This window comes from Macrotis lagotis, chromosome 1 (assembly GCF_037893015.1).
Source record: "Macrotis lagotis isolate mMagLag1 chromosome 1, bilby.v1.9.chrom.fasta, whole genome shotgun sequence".
NCBI classification, from domain to species: Eukaryota; Metazoa; Chordata; class Mammalia; order Peramelemorphia; family Peramelidae; genus Macrotis; species Macrotis lagotis.
In genome coordinates, this window is record NC_133658.1 from 265,531,744 (window position 1) to 265,554,055 (window position 22,312).

Consider the following 22,312-nt stretch of genomic DNA (forward strand, 5'->3'; position numbering starts at 1 on the left):
GAAATTATTTTAAGGAATCCTTAGAAACTTAAGTTAACTATTCTTATAACCCATAGAATTTTCATTTTCATGTGTACTTGTTAACTTTTCTAATTCAAAATTCATCTAGAATTGATTGGGAAGTGAAATTGGCAGGGGAAGAAGATAAATGCAAAAAACTATATATTAATATTTAATTGCCTTAATTTTGTGCCTTAATAATACCTTAATTAAATGCCTTAATAATGGTGAATTAATAGTTTGTCACTTTCTCATATTAAGAATAATATTGGTGAAATTATAATTCTAAGTAATCAAGAATATTATTTGAATACACATATTGAAACAGGTACACTGAAAATGCTAATATTCTACAAATGCAAATAATTAACTATTTTCTAAAATGTATCAAATTTCTCTCTAAATAACTGTGGAAATGCATGCATATATTAATATATATGTGTATACAAATATATATGTTTATAGTTTGGAGATACTGTCATAATGATATAATCAGTTACATTTTCTTCTCTATCAATCAACCAACAAGAATTTATCAAAACTCCTACAATGAGCAATATGAAGACAAAATATATATAGTTTCTGTTCTCAAGGAACTTACATGCTAAAAGGAGATATAAACATATATGCACATATAAAATAAATATAGGGCACTTTCTGAGGGAAGATGCTCTAGTATTAATATGATTTAGATCAGGTAAGGTCTCATGTGTGTGAACTGTGTCTTGAAGGAAATGGAATTCCAAGAGGTGGAGACAAGGAATGTGTACATTCAAGGTATGAAGGGTAATATTTTACATGAGGCAGGGATTTAGGAGATTCAATGCCCTTTATTATCTAGACCTTAAGAGCATGGGAAATGAAATAGTTGGGCCAAGAAAAGAAATTGGGCCAAGGCTTGTTGAACTTTGAATATTAAAAAAAATAGCATATATTTTGTCCTTGAAATAATAGGAAACTAATAGTATTTTATGGAAGAGAGGAGTGACATGGTCAGACCTGAGATTTAGGAAAATCACTTTGGTAGCTATGTGGATTCCTTCCTTCAACTGAACCAGGAAGAGATGTGGTATTCTTTGCCCCCTTTGCTTTTGCTTTAGCAGAGTTCACCATTTTCAAAGGTGGTTTAAATCTTCCTGATCGAGGTGTTGCTAAAACATATGATAGGAATGGAATTGTATTAATTGCCGAAATTATTTTTATAATACATTTTTATAAACACATCTTTATAAATTTAGAAACATATATATATATAAGTATAAATTTGAATGTTTGAATGCTCTCCCTCCACTCAAGTGAGGTAGTGAGTAGAGTATTATAAAGATAAATTATAAATATACAAATATTCATACATATATTCAAAGGTACTACTTTTGAAATTTCCACCCTATAATAAAAATATCTGTACATTATGATTAATTTTCTTCTTAAGAAAAAATAACAATATCCACTTTAAATATTTCTAATAATTTACCTGGGTTGGCTAATAGGGTTTTCATAGTCAGTTTATCTACACCAGGAATAACCACTGATGCTTCAGACATTTTCCTTTTAACAGGTGTTATCATCTTAAATAATGAGAAATAAATGTTATGAATGCACATCCCCTTTCTAAATGAAAAACCTAATAATTATATTTATAATACATATAAATTATGACTATAGATATTTATAAACAATGACATACTTCTAAATTCTATAAATGAGTTAAAATTTTCCTATTTTTACATTGAGTCCTAATATTATATAGAAATAATCAAAATGATAGTGATGGAATCATGTTTTACAGAATACATATTAGGTTCCACAAAATAATTCAAATTTTTACAAAATATTAAGGAATTAGGTAGTGAAAGTATTAATAGTTCCATTTTTAAAATATAGAATACAAAGTTTAAAAGAAAGATGAAATGGCTTTTCCACAATCCTACAGCTTTAAGTGTTAGAGCTAGAATTGAGATTCATTTCTTTGATTCCATGTCCAGGGTTTTTTCCCCATTATTCAATGCTACTTTTCTAATGTCTATGTTTATATTTTACATAACAAATTAATTGACAAAAATATATTCCATTTTTTATTTTTATGTTACATGTGCTTATATATTCTAGTGAATTCAGAAATATAATTAATGAAGTCATCTGTTTATAAATTGTATTTTAGTACTGCTAAAGTCTTAAATCTTCTCATTTTCTGAACTCACCTGATTTGTACAACTAACAAAACTTTGCCTTTTATGTCAGGGGGAACAGAGTGACTCTGCTGGTATACAAACTTGGGGATAGATTGATCAATGAATTGGGTATGCAACTAAAAAAGCTAGAAAAAGAACATATTAAAGATCCCCAATTAAATACCAAATATGAAATTCTGAAAAATCAAAGGAGAGATTAAGAAAACTGAAAACAAGAAAACCATTGATATAATAGATGAAACAGTTGCATTTATTAAAAAAATCAATGGAATAAACATTTCATTAAATTGATTAAAAAAAGAAAGAATGCCAAATTACAAAAAATTAAAAGGGTGAACTCAGCACCAATAAGGAAGAAATTAAAGATAATTCAGAACTATTTTTGTCCAACACTATGCCAATAAATTTGACAACCTGAGTGAAATGGAAGAATATTTACAAAAATAAAAACTACTCAGATTAACAGAAGAGGAAATAAAATACTTAAATAATCCCATTTCACAAAAGAAATTAAAGAAACCATCAATAAACTCCCTAAGAAAAAGTCTCCAGGTCCAGATGGATTTACAAGTGAATTCTACTAAAAAAGGTAAGAAACAACTCATTCCATTTCCACATCAACTCTTTTAAAGATAGGAAAAGGAGTTACAACCAAATTCCTCTTATGGCACCAATATGGTGCTGAAACCTAAACCAGGAAGAGTCAAAACAAACAAAAAATACTATAGCCAAATCTCCCTAATGAACAATGATGCAAAAATCTTAAATAAAATTTTAGGGGCGGCTAGGTGGCAGAATGGATAGAGTATTGGCCCTGGAATCCAGAGGTGTGGAGTTTGAACAAAGACCAAAGACTTTTTACCTTCAATTTACACAAAAAACCCCTTTATCTTATTATTCAATTTAGCTATCTCTTATACTTTATTTTTCTTCCTTAAGGATATGATTTCTCTCTCATCACATTCAACGGAGATCAATGTATAGCATGGAAACAATGTAAAGACTAACAAAATGTCTTCTGTGGGGGTTGGAGGGAGGGAAGCAAGAATGGGGGGAAATTGTAAAACTCAAATCTTTTGAAAAAATAAAATGAAAAAGGGGTTGCTAGGTGGCGTAGTGGATAAAGCACCGGCCCTGGAGTCAGGAGTACCTGGGTTCAAATCCGGTCTCTGACACTTAATAATTACCTAGGTGTGGCCTTGGGCAAGCCACTTAACCCCATTTGCCTTGCAAAAACCTAAAAAAATAAAAAAATAAAAGATATCTTATTATGTAATTTTGTTATCTCTTATATTTTACTTTTTCTTTAAGGATATGATTTCTCTCTCAACACATTCAATTTTGATAAAAGTATAGCATGGAAACAATGTAAAGACTATCAGACTGCCTTTTATCAGGCGTGGGGGAAGGAAGCAAGATTGGGGAAAAAACTGTAAAATTCAAAAAACAATAAAAAGTCTTTTAAAAAACAAACATACATATATACCTATTAAAAACACTAGAGAGTATAGGAATAAATAGAGTTTTTCCTAAAATAATGAGCAGTGTTTATATAAAACCATCAATTAGGAGCATTTCCAATAAGATCGGGGGTGAAAGAATGATATCCATTAACCCCATTACTATTCAATATAGTATTAGAAATGTTAGCTTTAGCAATAAGAAAAAAGAAATGGTATACTTGAGAACCTTAGAAAATTATCTAAAAACTGTCTGAAACAATTAACATAAGCAAAATAGCAGAATATAAAATAAACCCACATAAATCACCAGCATTTCTATATATGAACAACAAGGCCTAAGGGCATGAGGTAGAGAAAGTTCACTTAAAGTAACAGCAGACAAAATAAAACTCAGGAATCTACTTCCCAAGATAAATCTAGAAACTTTTATGAACAGAATTACAAAACACCATTCAGATAAATAAAGTTAGATCTAAATAATGGGAAACTGTCAATTGCCTAGTTAGGCAGAGCTAATCTAATAAAAATGACAATTCTACTCAAATTAAATTACCTATTCTATGCCATACCAATCAAACTGTCAAATAACTATTTTACCAAGCTAGAAAAACAGTAACAAAATTCACTTAGAGCAACAAAAGGTCAAGAATATCAAGGGAACTGACTGAAAAAAAAAATGTAAAGGAAGGTGGCCTAGCTTTACCAGATTTAAAAATTATACTATAAAGCAGCCTCCATCAAAACTGCCTAGTACTGGTTAAGAAATAAGAGCTATGGGGGCAGCTACATGGTGTAGTGGATAAAGCACCAGGCTTAGAGTCAGGAGTACCTGGGTTCAAAACCGGCCTCAGACACTTAAAAATTACCTAGCTGTGTGGCCTTGGGCAAGCCACTTAAACCCATTTGCCTTGCAAAAACCTTAAAAAAAAAGAAATAAGAGCTATGAACCAATGGATTAGGATAGTGAAAAAAAACAGTAGTAAATGACAATAGTAATCTACTGTTTGAGAAACCCAAAGACATTTGTTGGGAAATGTTCCCAAATACAGTTGGGAAAAAATGGAAATTGGTATGGCAAAAACTAGGCATAGACCCACATCTCACACCATAAACCAAAATAAGGCCAAAATGGGCACAGAATTTAGGCATAAAAGGCCATAGACCAATGAATAGATCAAAAAATACTCCTTTTGTCAGATCTATGGAAAGGGAAAAAATTTATGACCAAACAAGGAATAGAGTATATTATAAATTGCAAAACTACTGATTTTGACTATATTAAAAAGTTTTTGCACCAATAAAACAAATTCTGCCAAAATTAGAAGGAAAACAGTAAGGTGGGAAATAAAATAGAGAACTGAATCAAATTTATAAGATTACAAGTCATTTCCCAGTTGATAAATGACCAAAGGATATGCAAGGCAGTTTTCAAACAAAGAATTTTATGAAAAAAAAAATGCTTGAAAATCATTATTAATTAGAGGAATGCAAATTAAAACAACCTTGACATACCTGACATAGATTGGCTAAGATTAGAAAAAAGAAAAAAGCAATCACCATTGGAAAAGTTAAAGGACTGGGATATTAATGTACTATTGGTAGAGCTGTGAACTAATCCAACCATTATAGAGAGCAATATAGAACTATGCCCAGGGGCGGCTAGGTGGTGGATAGAGCACTGCCCTGGAGTCAGGAGTACCTGAGTTCAAATCCAGCCTCAGGCACTTAATAATTACCTAGGTGTGGCCTTGGGCAAGCCACTTAACCCCATTTTTGCCTTGCAAAAACCTTAAAAAAAAAAAAAACCTATGCCCAAAAAGAAAAAAAACTCAAAAACTAATCATGCCCTTTGACCCAGCAATACAGTACTAGGCTTATATCCATCCAGAAGAAATTATAAAAATGGAAAAAAATTCCATGTTCCAAAATATTCATAGCAGCTCTTTTTTTTGTAGTGGCAAAGAATTGGAAATTGAGGGTATGCCCATCATTTGGGAAATGGCTGAACAAATTATGGTGTATGAATGTTAAGGAGTATTACTGATCTATGAAAACCATGAATGGTCGGGCTCTAGAGAAGCATGGGAAGAATTACAGAAATTGATGCTGAGTGAAAGGAAAAGAACCTAGATTACACTTCAAATTAACAACAAAAAGTGAGCTGATCAACTATGGGGGATGGAGCTCCTCTCAGCAGTTCAGAGACCTAGGGAAACTTGTTTTGGATACCACCATCCACATTTAGATTAAAAGACAAACAAACAAACCAGAATCTGCATACTACTTTCACTTTTTAAAAATTTCTCTTTTGATTTTCTTTTCTATCCCAGTTTTTTTTCTCTTCCCTTAGTCATAATTCCTCATATACAAAATCACTAATATGTAAATAAGCAAAACACAACTGGGCATGTACAATGTTCACTAAATTTTTTACTGCTAAGGGGAGGGTGTGGGAAGGGAGGGTGGAAGAAGATTGTGTAACTTTTAAACATGTAAGTGGAAAAATGTTAAAACATTTTCAAAATATGTATTTGGAAAAAATAAAACACCAATCAAAAATATTTCTAAAGAATGAGTTGATCAAAGAACACACCATAAAAAATAATAATTTTATTAAGAGAATGAGATAATACACTAAAATCTATGATGCAGCCAAAGCAGTACTTAAGAGGATAATATATCTCTAAATGCATCCATCAATAAAAAAGAGAAAGAGGCCAAGATGGTGACAGGAAAAGAGTGTCTCTCTTAGGTGATCTCACAATAATATTTCAAAAATCATAAAATTATGACTCTAACTAAATTTTCAAGAGACAGAACCTACAGAGGGATCCAGTGAGGCAATTCTCCAGAACAAGGTAACCTGGAAAATAATGGAAAGGCTCCACTCCACGGGGTTAGAGGGGCATCCCGCCAGAGTGAAGGAACTTCAGCTTCCTCCTAGAGGCAGCCCCAGGGCACCTGGCAGCCACAGATGATGTCAGCAGGGGGACCTCTGTCAGAGCAAGCCTGTGAAGCCCAGCCCTCCCAGCACTCAGTAAGCAGAGGTTGGCAGCCCAGATCCAGGAAACCAAAAGAGGTGGAGCGGGTAAGCATGAGCCCCCAGGCAAATGAGCCTTGAGTGCTCAGCCTATCAAATGTAGGGAGTGGAGAGAGGCTTCTGAGATCTGTCCTCTGTATCTGGAAAAGGACTTTGGGGCTTTGACCACATTCAGATCCTGATTGCAGGCTAGGCTTCCCATAGAACAGCAGACCGCCCCCCCTACCTCAGCCCCATGGCAGAGGTGTGTGCTTGTGGTCATTCACAGACCAGGAGGGAAGGACAGAGGCTTACACACTGAAGTCCCTGTGGGAGGGTTATCCCAATAATACTCAAAAGCTCAGGAAGCACCCCCAAACCAGGCACAGGCTGGGGAAATAAGTAAACAGAGAGAAAAAAAGGGAACATCATTGAGAAATACATTGTCTATGATCCCAAAAAAGGATCAAAATACTCAATCTGAAGATGAGGAAGTACAAGCTTCTGCATCTAAGGACTCCTAAATTAGGCTCAGACTATGACAGAGATCAAAAAAGATTTTAAGAGTCAAGTAAGGGAGATAGAAGAAAAACTGGGAAAAGAGATGAAGGAAAAAACATGAAAAAGAAGTCAGCAGCTTATTAGTCAAAGAGATCCAAAAAAAATGCTTCAGAAAACAACATGTTAAAAAAACAGCATAGTGGGGCAGCTAGGTGACACAGTGGGTAAAGCACCCGTCCTGGAGTCAGGGGTACCTGAGTTCCAATCCAGCCTCAGACACTTAATAATTACCTAGCTGTGTGGCCTTGGGCAAGGCACTTAACCCCATTTGCTTTGCAAAAACCCAAACAAACAAACAAACAAAAAAACCCAAACAACCCAGCATAGGTCAAATGGATAAAACAGTTCAAAAAGTTGAGGAGAAGAATGCTTTAAAAAGCAGAATTTGCAAGATGGAAAAAGATAAGAAAGTTCTCTGAGGAAAACAAATCCTTCAGATCTAGAATGGAGGTAAAGGAAGCTGCTGACTTTATGAGAAGTCAAGTCACAATACTTCAAAAACCAAAAGAATGAAAAATTAGAAGAAAATGTGGAACATCTCAATGAAAAAACAACTGATCTGGAAAACAGATTCAGGAAAGATAACTTAAAAATTATTGGGATACCTGAAAGTCATGCTCAGGAAAAGAGCCTTGACCTCATTTTTACAGAATTCCTATAGGAAAACTGCCCAGATATCCTAGAAGCAGAGGACAAAAATAGAAATTGAGAGAATCCACCAATCTCCCCTGGAAGGAGATCCAAAAACAATCAATCCCCAGAAATATTGTAACCAAGTTCCAGAACTCCCAAGTCAAAGGGAAAATATTACAAGCAGCCAGAAGGACACAATTCAAATATCACCGAGCTACAGTAAGGATCACAACAGGACTTAGCAGCAACCACATTAAGGGCTCATAGGGCTTGGAATGTAATATTCTGGAAGGCAAAAGAGCTTGGAATGCAACTGAGAATCAACTGCCCAGTAAAAGTGAACATCCTCTTCCAGGGAAAAAAATGAACTTTCAATGAACCAGGGGAATTTCAAATGTTGCAGTTGAAATAGCTAGAATTGAACAGAAAGTTTGATGTTCAAATACAGGACTCAGGTGAAGAATAGAGTGGATGAGAAGGGTATACAATACGAGGGACTTAATGATGATGAACTGCATGTATTCCTGCCTAGAAAAAATGATACTGATAATACTCATAAGAAACTTCTCATTTAATAGAGCAAGTAGAAGGAACTTTTTTAGATGAAGCACAAGAGAGAGCTGAATTTGAAGATATAATATATTGCAAAAATGGAGTCAATGGCTAAAAGGGAAATGTAATGGGAATAAGAGAAAGGAGACGTAGAAAATACTAATATATTTCATATAATAAGACTTTTTTATTACAATGATCTATTGCAATGATATGGAAGGGGGGAAGGCAAGGGGGAATGAGGGAGCCTTCGCTCTTATCAGAGGTGGCTAGGAGAGGAAACAGCATGTATACTCCAATGGGGTATAAACATCTAGAGTAAGAAGGATAGAAGGGGGACAGGGGGAAGGGGGGGGAATGAGAGTGATGGAGGAGAGGGTAGACAGTGGGGGAGAGTGGTTCGATATAACACATTTTCTTTTTAACTTCTTGTAAGGGGCTGGTATTGGATGGCCTGTCCAGGACCACAGGACTGGGTGGTTGCTGGGCCTAAGGGGTGGTATGTGGGCTTGGGGCCCTTTTGGCCCCAGGCCCAGTGATCAGTCTGCTGTGCCACTCAGTGACCCTACAGCACATTTAAGAAGAGGGCCAAAGTGAAAGGAGAAACAAAATATAGTATATGGTAGTGGGGAGGTATTAATGGAGCGAATTGCGATCAGCAATTGCAACAGTGGAAAAATATGGAAATAGCTTTTGTGTTGGACTTATATGATAAAGAATGTGATCCACCGCAACAGAGCTGGTGGTGTGAGAACACAGACTGAAGCACATTTAAATTTTTTTTATTTTTGCTCTTTCCTTTACTTTACTGCTTATGAGAATCTATATTTTTACGGGGGAGGGGGTATTATGTTTACTCTTAAACAAGAATATTTTAGTATTGTATAAAAAATCATTTGTAGAGAAGTTAAAAAAATGAATATATATTAAGAAAAAAAGTAGAACCTAAGTAAAACAACAAGCAATTTGAAGGTGAGATATCACTTTTTTTAATAAAAGAAATATTTTATTTATTTTGAAAAAAATAAAAGAGAAAGAAAAAAAATCAATGAATTGGGGATGTAACTAAAAACACTAGAAAAAAGAACAAATTAAAATTTTCTACATATCAAATTGGAAACCTTGAAAATTAAAGGAGAGGAATAAAATGAAAAGTTAAAAAAACCCCAAACCTTTAAACCAATAAATAAATCTAGAATTTGGTTTTAGAAATGACAATGAAATAAAAGTGGTTGATTAAAAAAACACAAATTACCAGTATCAAAAATGAAAAGGGTAAATATATCACACCAAAGTAGATGAAATTAAAGCAGTTATTAAGCATTATTTTGCCTAAAAACCAATGATCTAATTGAAATGAACTTTCCAAAAATATAAATTTCTCAGATTCTCTGAACAGGAAATAGAATATTTAAATAACCCTATCTTACAAAAAAACTGAACAAGTCATCAATGAGTACAAGAAGCATTTGTAACTGAATTCAACTAAACAATTAATGAACAATTTATCCCAACATTCTATAAACTATTTTAATAAATAAGTAAAGGATTCCTACTAAATTCCTTTTATGACACAAATCTGGTCATGATATATAAATCTTAAGAGAACAAAAATAGAAAAATAAAAATATAAACATATTCCCTAATCAAATATCGATCATTTTTTAAAAAATAAAATACTAGCAAGGTCACAAATATATTATATATCACAAAGATCATGTACTATGACCAAACTGGGATTTATGCCAAGAATGCAGGACTGGTTCATTATTGGTAACTCTATTCAGCATAGATGACTATATATCAATAACAAAATCAGCAATAATTTTTATTTTATCAATAGATATAGAAAGTTTTGACAAAATATGCTACACATTCTTATTCAACTAGAAAGCACAGGAGTAAATGGAGCCTTTCTTAGAATAGTAAGCAGTATCTATTTTAAAATCAAAACAATCTATTTTATATATCTGTATACATACATATATATTTATATATTGTATATATGTATGCACATATATGTAAAGTTGCATCTATTTAAAACCAAGATCTCAATAAAATTAGTGGCAAAGCAAGAATGCCCAATACACTCCTCTAATTTGTTATTAAGAAATCAAAAGAATAAAAATAGGCAGTGAGGAAACAAAAATTATCTCTCTTTGCAAATGATAGATGGTATATCTAGAAAATAGTATAGATTCAACTAAAAAAATTAGCAACCTTTAGCAAAACTGCAGGACATAAAATAAACACATATATCATTAGTATTTCTGTTACCAACAAAATCCAGCAGGAAGAGATAGAAAAAGATATACCATTTAAAATAACTGAAGACAATATAAAATAATTGGGAGTCTGCTGTCAAAACAAATTCAGGGACTACGTGAACACAATTACAAAACACTCTTCACACTAATAAAAACATATCTAAACAACTAGAAAAATATTAATTGTTAATAGGTAGACTGAATCAGTATAATAAAAATGACAATTTTACCTATGTTAATTTATTCAGTGCATATCAAACTACCAAAGAATTATTTTATAGAACTAGAATAAATTCCTCTCAAGGAACAAAAGATAAGGCTATCAATGAAATCAATGAAAACAGAAAGGTAAAGGAAGGCAGTCCAGCAGTGACAGACTTCAAATTATATTACCAAGGGGTACCAATCTAGTACGGGTTAAGAAACTGAATGGTGGGTGAATCAGTGGACTCAATAATGTACACAATACAGTTGAAGAGCATGACTAGGAAAGAAGTCAGGAAATATAGCTTACATAACTGAGATACACAAGAATATAGAAACTGAAAAAGTGGATTTATGGTAATCATCTGAACTTCATTTTCATCTGCACTGCTCAAAACAGAACACACATACACATGAGTTTGTATATAAAAATGAATTCATTTAATAGAAAGAATGAAGAGGGAGAGAGTAAAGGGAGAGAATAACAGGGACAGGAAATTAAGGGAGGGATTATTCATAGGAAAAACATATTCTAACCTCTAAGGGTGGATCATGAAAAGGGACTTAAAAGAAATCAAATATAAAATGCTATTTAGTATTCAAAGCTTTTCATAATGTAGCCCTACTTCAACTTTTCTAATCTTCTTACATTTTACTTATCAACAAGTACTCTTTGATCTCATGGACTGGCATCCTAGCTGTTCCACAAACAAACTACTCTATCTCTAATCTCTCTAGACATATATTCTTAGCTGTCTACCAGGCCTAGAACACTCTTCCTCTTCCTCTCAATCTATTTGACCTCCCTGACTTAGCACAGTGCTTGATAAAAAGTAGATGCTTAAAAATATTTGTTGATTGATGGCCTATCTGAGCACGAGAAAGAGAAAAAGGTCAGGGAGATGAAAGCAGATTTCACATCAGTCATACAGAATTGATATCAAGTATAATCCTTGTCTCATCAGCCTTTGCTTGTTTGTTTGGTTTTTGCAAGGCAAAGGGGGTTAAGTGGCTTGCCCAAGGCCACACAGCTAGGTAATTATTAAGTGTCTGAGACCGGATTTGAACCCAGGTACTCCTGACTTCAGGGCCAGTGCTTTATCCACTATGCCACCTAGCTGCCCCTCTTTGCTTGTTTTTAAAAGGAAGATGATACAAAAGATTTGTTGGGAAGGACAACAACAGTGCCAGCAATTAGCAATCAAATTCCCACACCTTTTTTTTCAGCTACCAATGACATAGTGGGAACCATGCAGGAAGACTCTCCATTCATATAGTCATATGAATATGAATAAATATGAATAAATATAGTCAATAGCAAGGGAGCAAGGCAAGCTGAGTTGACAGTCATACATTAACTGGCTACCTACTTTCTCAGGGGTAAAGTTACCTTATTTAACTTAATTTCCCTTGGAGCTGTACCTTTTCCTTATAAGTGCCATGAGAGCTTTCAGAGGAAAGGGCGGGGGGAATTGCTTCTGTATGTAAAGGATGATGTGGGTCCCAAGGATTATCATTCTCCCTCAAATTAATTATCATCACTCTTAATGCTTGGCTCCTAAAGCAAAAAAAAAAAAAACAAAAACAAAAACAAAAAAACACACACACACACAACAAAAAAACCCATTTTGATAGTGCTAACTGGGATTTTAAAGAAATAAACTCCAATTATGGTTGTTATTTCTTCAGGATTTTTCTTTGTACCCAATCTTCTGTATTCATTCAAATACAAATGAATGAGATCTTTAAAATCCAACTCCCAAAGCACAACAAAACCCCCAAAGATTAAAGGTGCCTATAACTTAGGTTCTATCAGAAGAATGTCAGGATGAGTAAAAGAAAAAATTAAGTTTGGACAGGTGATTCTTGAAAGCAAGGAGAAAAATCTCAAGTGCTGCCTTTACCAACAGGTAGCAGAAATTTACAGATCTAACCCTGAGTGGTCCAAGTTCTTCACTCTAATATCATTATTCTCACTAAGTCTCCTAATACATACCAGGGGAAATTGTGGCTCTTAGTGTGAGTTTAACTCCTTTAGTTTCCTAACTTCCACATCTAAACTTTTGTTATGATGGTTACCTGATTTTATTCAGTTCCAGTTACCCTCTCTTTCTGCTTGTTTGCTCCCATCTTCAAGGTACAGGGTCCTGGGAGAAGAAGGATGATACTGGGAAATTTTTCTCAAACTCCAAAATATTCATTTCCTTTCTTTGTCTCAATCTCCTTGACTGCAAGGAGAATTAGTTGCAGAACACAAAAGACTTAATTTTTTTTGGAGGGGGAGAGTGCTACTCCTGCTTCCTTTATGTCCTTGCTAGGGAATTCCACAGGAGAAATTCAGGAGAAGGAGACTGATATGAAAAAATGCAGAAACATAATGGAACAGGTCTGCTTTTTGCCTAATGGAAATATAAGGTCATACTGCTTAAATAAATGCTTACACAAGAGAGGAAGTCTCAGATTATAGAGCTGAAAATAAGACTTGAGTGGGTGACAACAAAATAGCAGTTCCTTTGGAATAGATGGATGTTAGACTAATACAAGGTGTGTGTGTGTGGGGGGGGCTATTAAATGACAAAATCCTTTGTCATATAGCAATATTACTGCAACTATCGATGTGTGTACCCAAAAAACATAGTGTCTTAGTTACTTAACTTTGCTTCTCCTGATCAGAAAAAGAGGCAAAGATAGTGGATAAAATAAAGTGTGAATTGACAAAAAAAAATTCCCTGCACAGCTTCATGACTGTCAAATAATCTCTATAAGAACTCTAGGATCTCTCTTCATCTCTAGGTCACTGAGAACCTCTTACAGGGGAAAAAGGAATTTGGATCTCAAGTCAATGAATATGAGAGAGTCAAAGAGACTGAGTTGTCTTTCATTTTAATTGTTCAATCATTTTTTGGTCGTGTGCAACTCTTTGTGACCGCATTTGGAGTTTTCTTGGCAAAGAAAATGGAGAAGTTTGACATTTCCTTTTCCAGCTCATTTTACAGATGAAGAACTGAGGCAAACAAGGTTAAGAGACTTGCCCAGTTAATAAGTGTCTAAGGTCAGATTTAAACTTAGGAAGATGAGTCTTTTTGATCCCAGCCCAGTGTTCTGTCCTCTACACTACTTGGCTGCCTCTCTTTTGCTACAATCACTTAACTGTTAGGTGTACTTGAAAGAGGAATACAGAACTGTTTCCTCAAAAGCTGAATTCCACCAGATGGGCATCAAGAAAAGAAAATGAGGATGGAGGCTGCTCAGGGGTTTAAAGTTCCTAACTCTAACAACAACAACAACAACAACAACAACAACAATAATAATAATGATGATAATAAACTTATACTTCTCCCCCCCCCCCCCCCGAAAGCTGCAGGTTTTAGCGAGAATATTTAGCGAGAATGACCATAATATGTCCAACAAATGTCTCTGGAGTATCACTGTTGACTGAGCCTAATTCCAACCTATTTAAAGTACTATCAGAGAGCAGCTAAGTGGCTCAGTGGATAGAGCACTGACTTTAGAGTCAGGAGGACCTCAGTTCAAATCTGGCCTCAGACACTTAATAATTGTCTAGCTGTGTGACCATGTGCAAGTCACTTAATCCCACTGCCTTAAATAATAAATGAAAAAATTAAAATTCACTTAACACCAATGCCTTACAAAAAGAAAAAAAAAGAGGAAAAAAATTAAAATTAAAATTAAAATAAAGTACAGTCAGAGTATTACAAGTTACAAGTTGTAGGGTACTTTGAATACCCTGCCAATCCACACTTCCTATGTGGAAGATTATAAGAAGATAATAATGTTGGATCTAAGAAGACTGACTTTGGTGATTCAGCTGTGATGAAAGGACTGCCTGAGAAAGAAACATAGTAAGAGGACAAATGTATTCCTAGTGCATGACTGTGGTATGGGAAATCCCCATACACTATATTCACTCTAGAGGCTCTCAACTTTTCTCAGAATGATCTCAAATCTTTTGACATTTAAGCAAGAAAATCTATTTTAGGCTAATTAAAAAGAATTTTCTTTCATACACTTTATATTCTACGCAAACCAGCCTACTTTTTATTCACTATACATGTCAATTTCCCACCTCACTATGCTGACAGGAGCTATTTCTCATGCCTAAAATGTTTTAACTCTTTAGTACTACCTTTCAAAACTCTTAGCTCCCTTCAAGGCTAATTTCAAATGCTTTCACTTATAAGAGGTCTTTCACACTTTTAGTATCCTTCTAAAATTGCTTGTATTTAATTGACATATTATCTAGTTACTTGTTTGTATAGTTTATCTCAGCAATAATATTAGTTCTTTGAGATTCTTTTGTTCTTGACAATGTCTGAAATATAATCAGTGTTTTAAAAATGACTTCTGAGTTTTAATCAGTAACTAAGGTAGATCAACATATGAGTCACTACTTCACAATATCTTGGACTATCTATGGGGTAGTCAGTGGACTGGGTGTTGAACCTATGGCAAAGGATACTATCGAATACCTATGGCAAAGAAAGATAAATAGAAGATGACTTTTCTCTGACTAGTGGAATTCTACTAATTTGAGCTCATACTCCAAGGGATTTATCCCTATCACTTTTCAAAAAGTTTTTGGTGACCTAAAATACTTAAGAGATATGAGTATAGGGGCAGCTATGTGGCACAGTGGATACCATCCTGGAGTTAGGAGGACCCGACTTCAAATCCAGCCTCAGACACTTAATAATTACCTAGTTGTTTGACATTGGGCAAGTCACTTAACCACTGCCTTACCAAAAAAAAAAAAAAAGATTTCATTATATCTGGGATTTCTCATCATATTTAGAAATTCACTGGAAGACAAAAAAGAAAGATTAAATAGAAGATGCTGATATAAAGCTGTTAATAAACAAGAGCAAAACTTAATAAAAACCAAAGATGCAAAACAAAACACTTATTGTTCAACATGGCCAATATGGAAATTTGTTTTCCTTGATTTTTCATATACATTTATATATATGTATGTATATGTGTGCATGCATGTATATATATTTGTTACAAGGAATTTATTTTCCTTTTCCCCAATGATGGTAGTGACCAAGATTAAAAATGCTTAACAGAAAAATTTTAGTTTAATTTAAAAAAATAATGAATAAATAACAATTTCTAATCACATGAAAAATGCTTTAAATCATTATTGATTAGAGAAATATAAATCTAAATAACCTTGAGATATTATTTATGCCCATCAGACTGGCCAAAATGATTTTTGGGGGAAAGGAACAAATGTTGGAGGGGATATGAAAAAAACTGGGACACTAATTCACTGCTGCTGGAATTGTAACCAATCTAGTCATTTTGGAGAGCAATCTGAAATTATGACCAAAGAGTTATTAAACTACCTATTATCCCTTGGCCCACAATTCCACTGCAGAGTCTATTTTCAAAGATGAGTAGAAGAAAAAGTAGAGAACTTCTGTATTCTAAAGTCTTTTTTTGTAATGGCAAAGAACTGAAAATTACAAGGTTGTTTATCAATTGGGAGACGACTGAACAAGTGGTATGTGAAAGTGCTGGAATACTACTGTACTGTAAGAACTGTTGAGCTCAATCATCTTAGCAAACCATGTAAAGATTTGCATGAAATAATGCAGAGATAAATTAGCAGAAACAAGAAAACACTGTACATCGTAATAGCAATATTGTTTTGTTTTGTTTTGCAAGGCCAACGGGGTTAAGTGGCTTGCCCAAGGCCACACAGCTAGGTAATTATTAAGTGTCTGGGACCGTATTTGAACCCAGGTACTCCTGACTCCAGAGCAGGTGCTTTATCCACTATACCACCTAGCTGCCCCTTGCAATATTGTTTTAAGAATGACTTTGAATGAATAGTTATTTTGATAATAAATACTCAAATTAAGAATAAAAAGATATTTGGGGAAAGATATTATCTGCATTCAACAAAGTACTAGTAGAAATTATAAAGAGAATAATTTTACATGTATGTAGATATGTTTATGTATGTATATAGATATATAGATAGATATAGATATACACACAATTATCCATTTCTTGAGCAGTATGAGAAAATTATAGAAAAACAAGAAAGGGGCGGCTAGGTATGCAGATAAAGCACCGGCCCTGGAGTCAGGAGTACCTGGGTTCAAATCCGGTCCCAGACACTTAATAATTACCTAGCTGTGTGGCCTTGGGCAAGCCACTTAACCCCGTTGGCCTTGCAAAAAAAACTAAAAAAAAATTTAAATGATAATTTATATTTTTGAAGGGAATAGTAAGTTCTATTTAGTAGATTTACAGTTTTATGTATATTCATCTTCCTTGTTTCATTGTTATGAAAATGCTTATTTTATTCCATAAATATGTATTAATGTAAAAAAAACAAGAAAAAAAAGAATGTGAGCTCTTTGAGGGAAGGGACTGTCTTTTATATTTGTAATATCAGTGCTTGATATAAAGTAAATGAAATCAAAACTGAGACTGCTGGGTCAGTTCAATACATAGCAAAAAGAGATATTGATATTATTAGGTAGCCTGGCCTGTGTATTGACTTATTTAGATACATGTTATTTATCTCAACTACAATATTAGTTCTTTGAGGCTGTCTTGTTCTTAGGGGTTATAAGTTACAGCTTATATGTTCTATTGCTTTCTTTTTATCTTAATATTTCACTTTTTTAATTACATGAAAAGAAAATTTTCAACATTTTCATAAAATTTTGAATTCCAAATTTTCCTCCCTCCCTGCCTTCTGTCATAATCCCCAAAGACAGCAATCACGTTAAACACATTTTCTTTTTTCTTTAAATACATTTTCATAATAGTCAAGAAAAATCAAAGCAAAAGGGAAGAAAATGAGAAAGAAAAAAAATAAATTTTAAAAAGCTTGATCTACATTCAGACTCTATAATTCTTTCTCTGGATATGGATGGACTTTTCCATCACAAATCTTTTAGAATTGTAGTTGATCTGAATTGCTGGGAAGAGCTAAGTCCATTGTAGTTGATCATCACACAATATTGCTGTTATTGTGTACAATATTCTCCAGATTTTATTCATTTAACTCAGTATTAGTATAAATCTTTTCAGGTTTTTCTGATAACTGTCTGCTCATCATTTTTTACAAAAAAATAGTATTCCACTATATTCATATACCACAACTTGGTTAATCATTTTTTCAATTGATGAGCATCCTCCCCAGTTTCCAATTTTTTGCTACCACAAAAAGCTGTTATAAATATTTTTGTACATGTGTGTCTATTTCCCTTTTTTGATTTTTTTGAGATATAGACGTAGTAGTGATATTACTGGATGAAAGCATATGCACAGTTTTATTGCCATTTGGTCATTGTTCCAAATTGCTCTCTAGAATGGTTGAATCAGTTCACAACCACAAACAATGCATTAGTGTCCTAGTTGTCCCACATCCCCTTCAAGATTTTTCATTTTCCTTTCAGTTATATCATCCAGTGTGACAAATATGAGGTGATACGGCGCCTCAGAATTGTTTTAATTTGCATTTCTCGGCTAATGGCAAGATGACAGTGTGAAGCTAGTGGGCTCCTGGAGCTTTTCCTCACAACCCTAATTGAAGCCTTTACACAGACATTAAAACCACTGATCCCACCAAAAAAAAAAAAAGTTAAAAACGAAACAAGTTTGCAACTATAGACATCGAGGAGGATTTCAGTGAAGGTCTGTCCCTTTGAGGGAAAAGGGGAAGTAAACCCAGTTAGGTAGTAGGAGAGTGAGAAAAACAGCAGGAAACTTTTAGTCACAGTGCAGTGCAGGCCTTAGCAGCTAGATAGCAGGCCAGCAGGGAGGGTCCCTACCCCAAACAAAGTCTGAACCCTGAGAATACTGGGGCAAAAGACAGGACCAGGTTGGAAATAAACCCATTGCATAGGCAGAACCTGGACATAAAGGAGGAAACAAATCTTTGCAAAGGCAACACCTGGGATGCATAAACAACATCTTGATCAATGATAAGCCACAGATCAGCCCCAGTATAAAAAGTATGGGTTTATACTCCTTATACCAAGAAGCAGATTTCAATCAAAATGAGCAAAATATCTAAAAGAACACTAACTATAGAGAGCTACTATGGAGATAAAGATGATAACAATGTCACATCAGAAGAAGAAAGCAGTGAAAAATTATTTACAAAAGTTGCAAAGGAGATTATGAAATGGGACACAATTCCAAAACCTCACAAAAGAGCATAAAAAGAATTTAAAAACCCAAAGAAGAAAGGAAGAAGAAAATGGGGGAAAAAATGAGAGCCATGTAGGAAAATTATGAAAAATTAACCAAAAAATTAACTCCTTTAAAAGTAAAAATAACTAACTGGAAAAAGAGTGTAATTCTTCAAAATATAAAATCAATCAACTGAAAAAGGATTACAACTCAGCAAAAAATAAAATTAACCAAGTGGAAGAGAAAACACAAAAAAGCTAACAGAAGAAAATAAAACCCTAAAAATCAAAATTGGACAAACAGAAACCAATTAATCTATAAGACTATAAGATTCCATCAAACAAAATTTAAAAAAAAGGCTTTTAGGAAAAACAAAAGATCTAGAAAATAGATCCAGAAGAGATAATTAATGAATTACTGGACTACCAGAAACTCTGGATCAAAAAAAATAGCCTAGAAAATATTTTCCAGAAAAATCATCAGGGAACACTATCCAAATATACTAGAGCAAGACAAAATAACCATCAAAAGAATACACAGAATTTACTCCAGAAAAAAGACCCCAGGATAAAAACTCCAAGGGCTACCATAGCCAAATCCCAGAATTCTCAAATAAAGGAGAAAATACTGAAAGCAGCAAAAGAAAAGGAAGGAATTTAAAAATAAAGGTAACACAATCAGAGTTACACAGCTTCAACACTGGAGATCTAGAGGACCTGGAATATCCTACTCCTTGGATTACAACCAAGAATTTATTACTCTACAAGAATCAGTATATTCTGTCAGAAAAAGATGGATGTTCAATGAACAGAGGACTTCCAAAATTTCCTGATAAAAAGAGCAGAACTGAACAGAGAATTCAATTTCCAAGTACAAGACTCAAGAGATGCATAAAAAGGTAAACGAAAAGGGGAAAACAAAACAAAACAAAATTGATGTTAGTCAAGAACAATAAATTGTACGCAGACCTACAAGGGAAGATATAACATTTGAGAATGGCATATCTCTTAGGATAGTTAAAAGGTTGAATATCAGTGAAGAGATTGAATTTAGAGGACAAGGGTATAGTTGTTTTTTGTCATTACATTGAAGATGACCAAGATGACATCACTGTTTGTGATAAATAGCCTGGGTGAAAAATTGGTGTGCTTACGCTAAACTTCTAAGTCTCACCTTTCCTTTGACCTACTTTAATTCTGTCTTGTTCATAGAGATTAGCAATTCCTCTGATGAGGGCATCCTATGCTGGGCAGTCCTGAGTCAGTGTCTCCCATACATCACAATCAAGTGTAAACTTACCTTCAGTGCCCCAGTATTTACAACACTTAGATTGTATGCATAATCAAAGCAGAAGAGACTTTACTTAACAGATACTGAGAGATTTGAAGTACCATGGGGCAGAGGATGGAAACCTACTTAGAAGGTTGGACATAAAGAAATCAAGAAGCAATCTTTTTTTTTTAGGATTTTGCAAGGAAATGGGGTTAAGTGGCTTACCCAAGGCCACACAGCTAGGTAATTATTAAGTGTCTCAGGCCAGATTTGAACTCAGGTACTCCTGACTCCAGGGTCAGTGCTCTATTCGCTGTGCCACCTAGTCGCCCCCTAAGTGATTTTATCTAGACTTTAGTTAACCTTTTAGTTAATTTTAGTCCCATGGATGTGGATAAAGGAGGGGACTGTGGGAAAGACTATGCTTGAAAGGATGTACAAATGGTTCATAAAATGCTTTGGCTTATGATGAGTCTGTGTCCATGAAGGGTACTTGAAACAGGGCTAAAGTAAAAAGAGATTATAATTTGATGTGATTCATGACTCTTAAGAAGTGTATGTCTCATGAGATAGAAGAGGAGAGGGTAGTTAGGTATTATCAGGCAATGCTGTTTGTCAATCAATCAAGCAAGCAATCAATAAACTTTTGATTGTACTTTGATTGATAGGACTTTGAGATTCTCAAGCAATTGAACAATCAATAATCAACCTTTGATTAATGACACTTTGATAGATTGCAGTTCTATCAGGTCAGATAAGAGGAATATAATTTGATAAAAAGGGATGTAAATACAGAACAGAGTTAAAACTATAGAAACATTAAAGGAGAAGACTAGGCATTAGTGAATAACTGACACCAGGTGCATAGACACAAAGACCTATTATAGTAGAGGGAAAGAAAGGAGGGTGGTAATACTAAGTAAATCCTATTCAATAGATTTGGTCTAGAGGAGGAATAACATACATTCCCACTTGGGTTTAAAACTGTATCCTACTCTACAGGGAATTGGAGGTGGGAGAAGTGAAAGAAAAGGGAAGATGGAACTGATAAAAGGGAAGGTGAAGGCATAAGTAAAAATAAATTAAAAGGTAAATTTAAAGGAAAAGTTAAAGGGGAAAGGGAGTAAAACTTTGGTGAGGTGGGATAAGAAAAGAAAGAGGAAAAATTTTAATAGCATGGAAGGAAATACAGAATTAGTAATCTTAACTGTAAATTCGAATGGGATAAACTCTACCATAAAATGGAAGGTGATAGCAGAATGGATCAAAAACCAGAATCCTATAATATGTTATTTACAAGAAACACATTTGAGGGAGAGAAATACATACATGATAAAGGTAAAAGTTGGAGCAAAATGTATTATGCTTCAGATGAAGAAAAAATATCAGGGGTGGCAATCCTGATCTCAGACAAAGGAAAAGAAAAAAAAAATAAAAGGGATTTAAAAGAGATAAGGAAGGAAACTACATCTTCTTAAAAGGCACCAAGGCAATTAAGTTAGAAATATGTATGCGCTTAGTGGTATAACATCCAAATTCTTAAAGGAGAATCTGAGTGAATTACAAGTAGAAAACAAAAAGACAGCAAAACTTTAATAACAGGGAACCTCAACCTCCCTCTCTCAGAACTACATAAATATAACCACTAAAGTTAAGAAGGTGAATAAACTCTTAGAAAACTTAGATATGATAGACTTCTGGTGAAAACTGAATGGGGTTAGAAAAGAATATACATTTTTATCTGCAGGTCATGGCATCTATACCAAAACTGAACATGTAAGAAGAGCACAAAAACTTTAGAATCAAATGACGAAAGGCAAAAATAATAAACACATACTTTTCAGATCAGAATGCAATAAAAAAATTACATATAATAAAGGGCCATGGAAAGATAAACAAAAAATTAATTAGAAATTAAATAACTATTTTAAAGAATGAATGGATCAAACAACAAATTATAGAAATAAT

General features: G+C 34.0%; 1 protein-coding gene across 5 annotated transcripts in view; it reads right to left on the reverse strand.

The window, feature by feature from the left end:
• SYCP2 (synaptonemal complex protein 2) overlaps nt 1-22,312 on the reverse strand; it is a 129,869-nt gene that overhangs the window by 48,125 nt on the left and 59,432 nt on the right. For all 5 annotated transcript variants that reach the window (XR_012473513.1, XM_074210381.1, XM_074210378.1 and 2 more), the window contains 2 exons: nt 1,475-1,568; nt 1,000-1,151 (listed from right to left, as the gene is read on the reverse strand). Coding sequence is in view for 4 of the 5 variants with exons in the window: in XM_074210381.1 (XP_074066482.1) it covers nt 1,000-1,151; nt 1,475-1,568 (246 nt within the window). In the remaining variant the exon portion in view is untranslated. The remainder of the gene's footprint in view (nt 1-999; nt 1,152-1,474; nt 1,569-22,312) is intronic.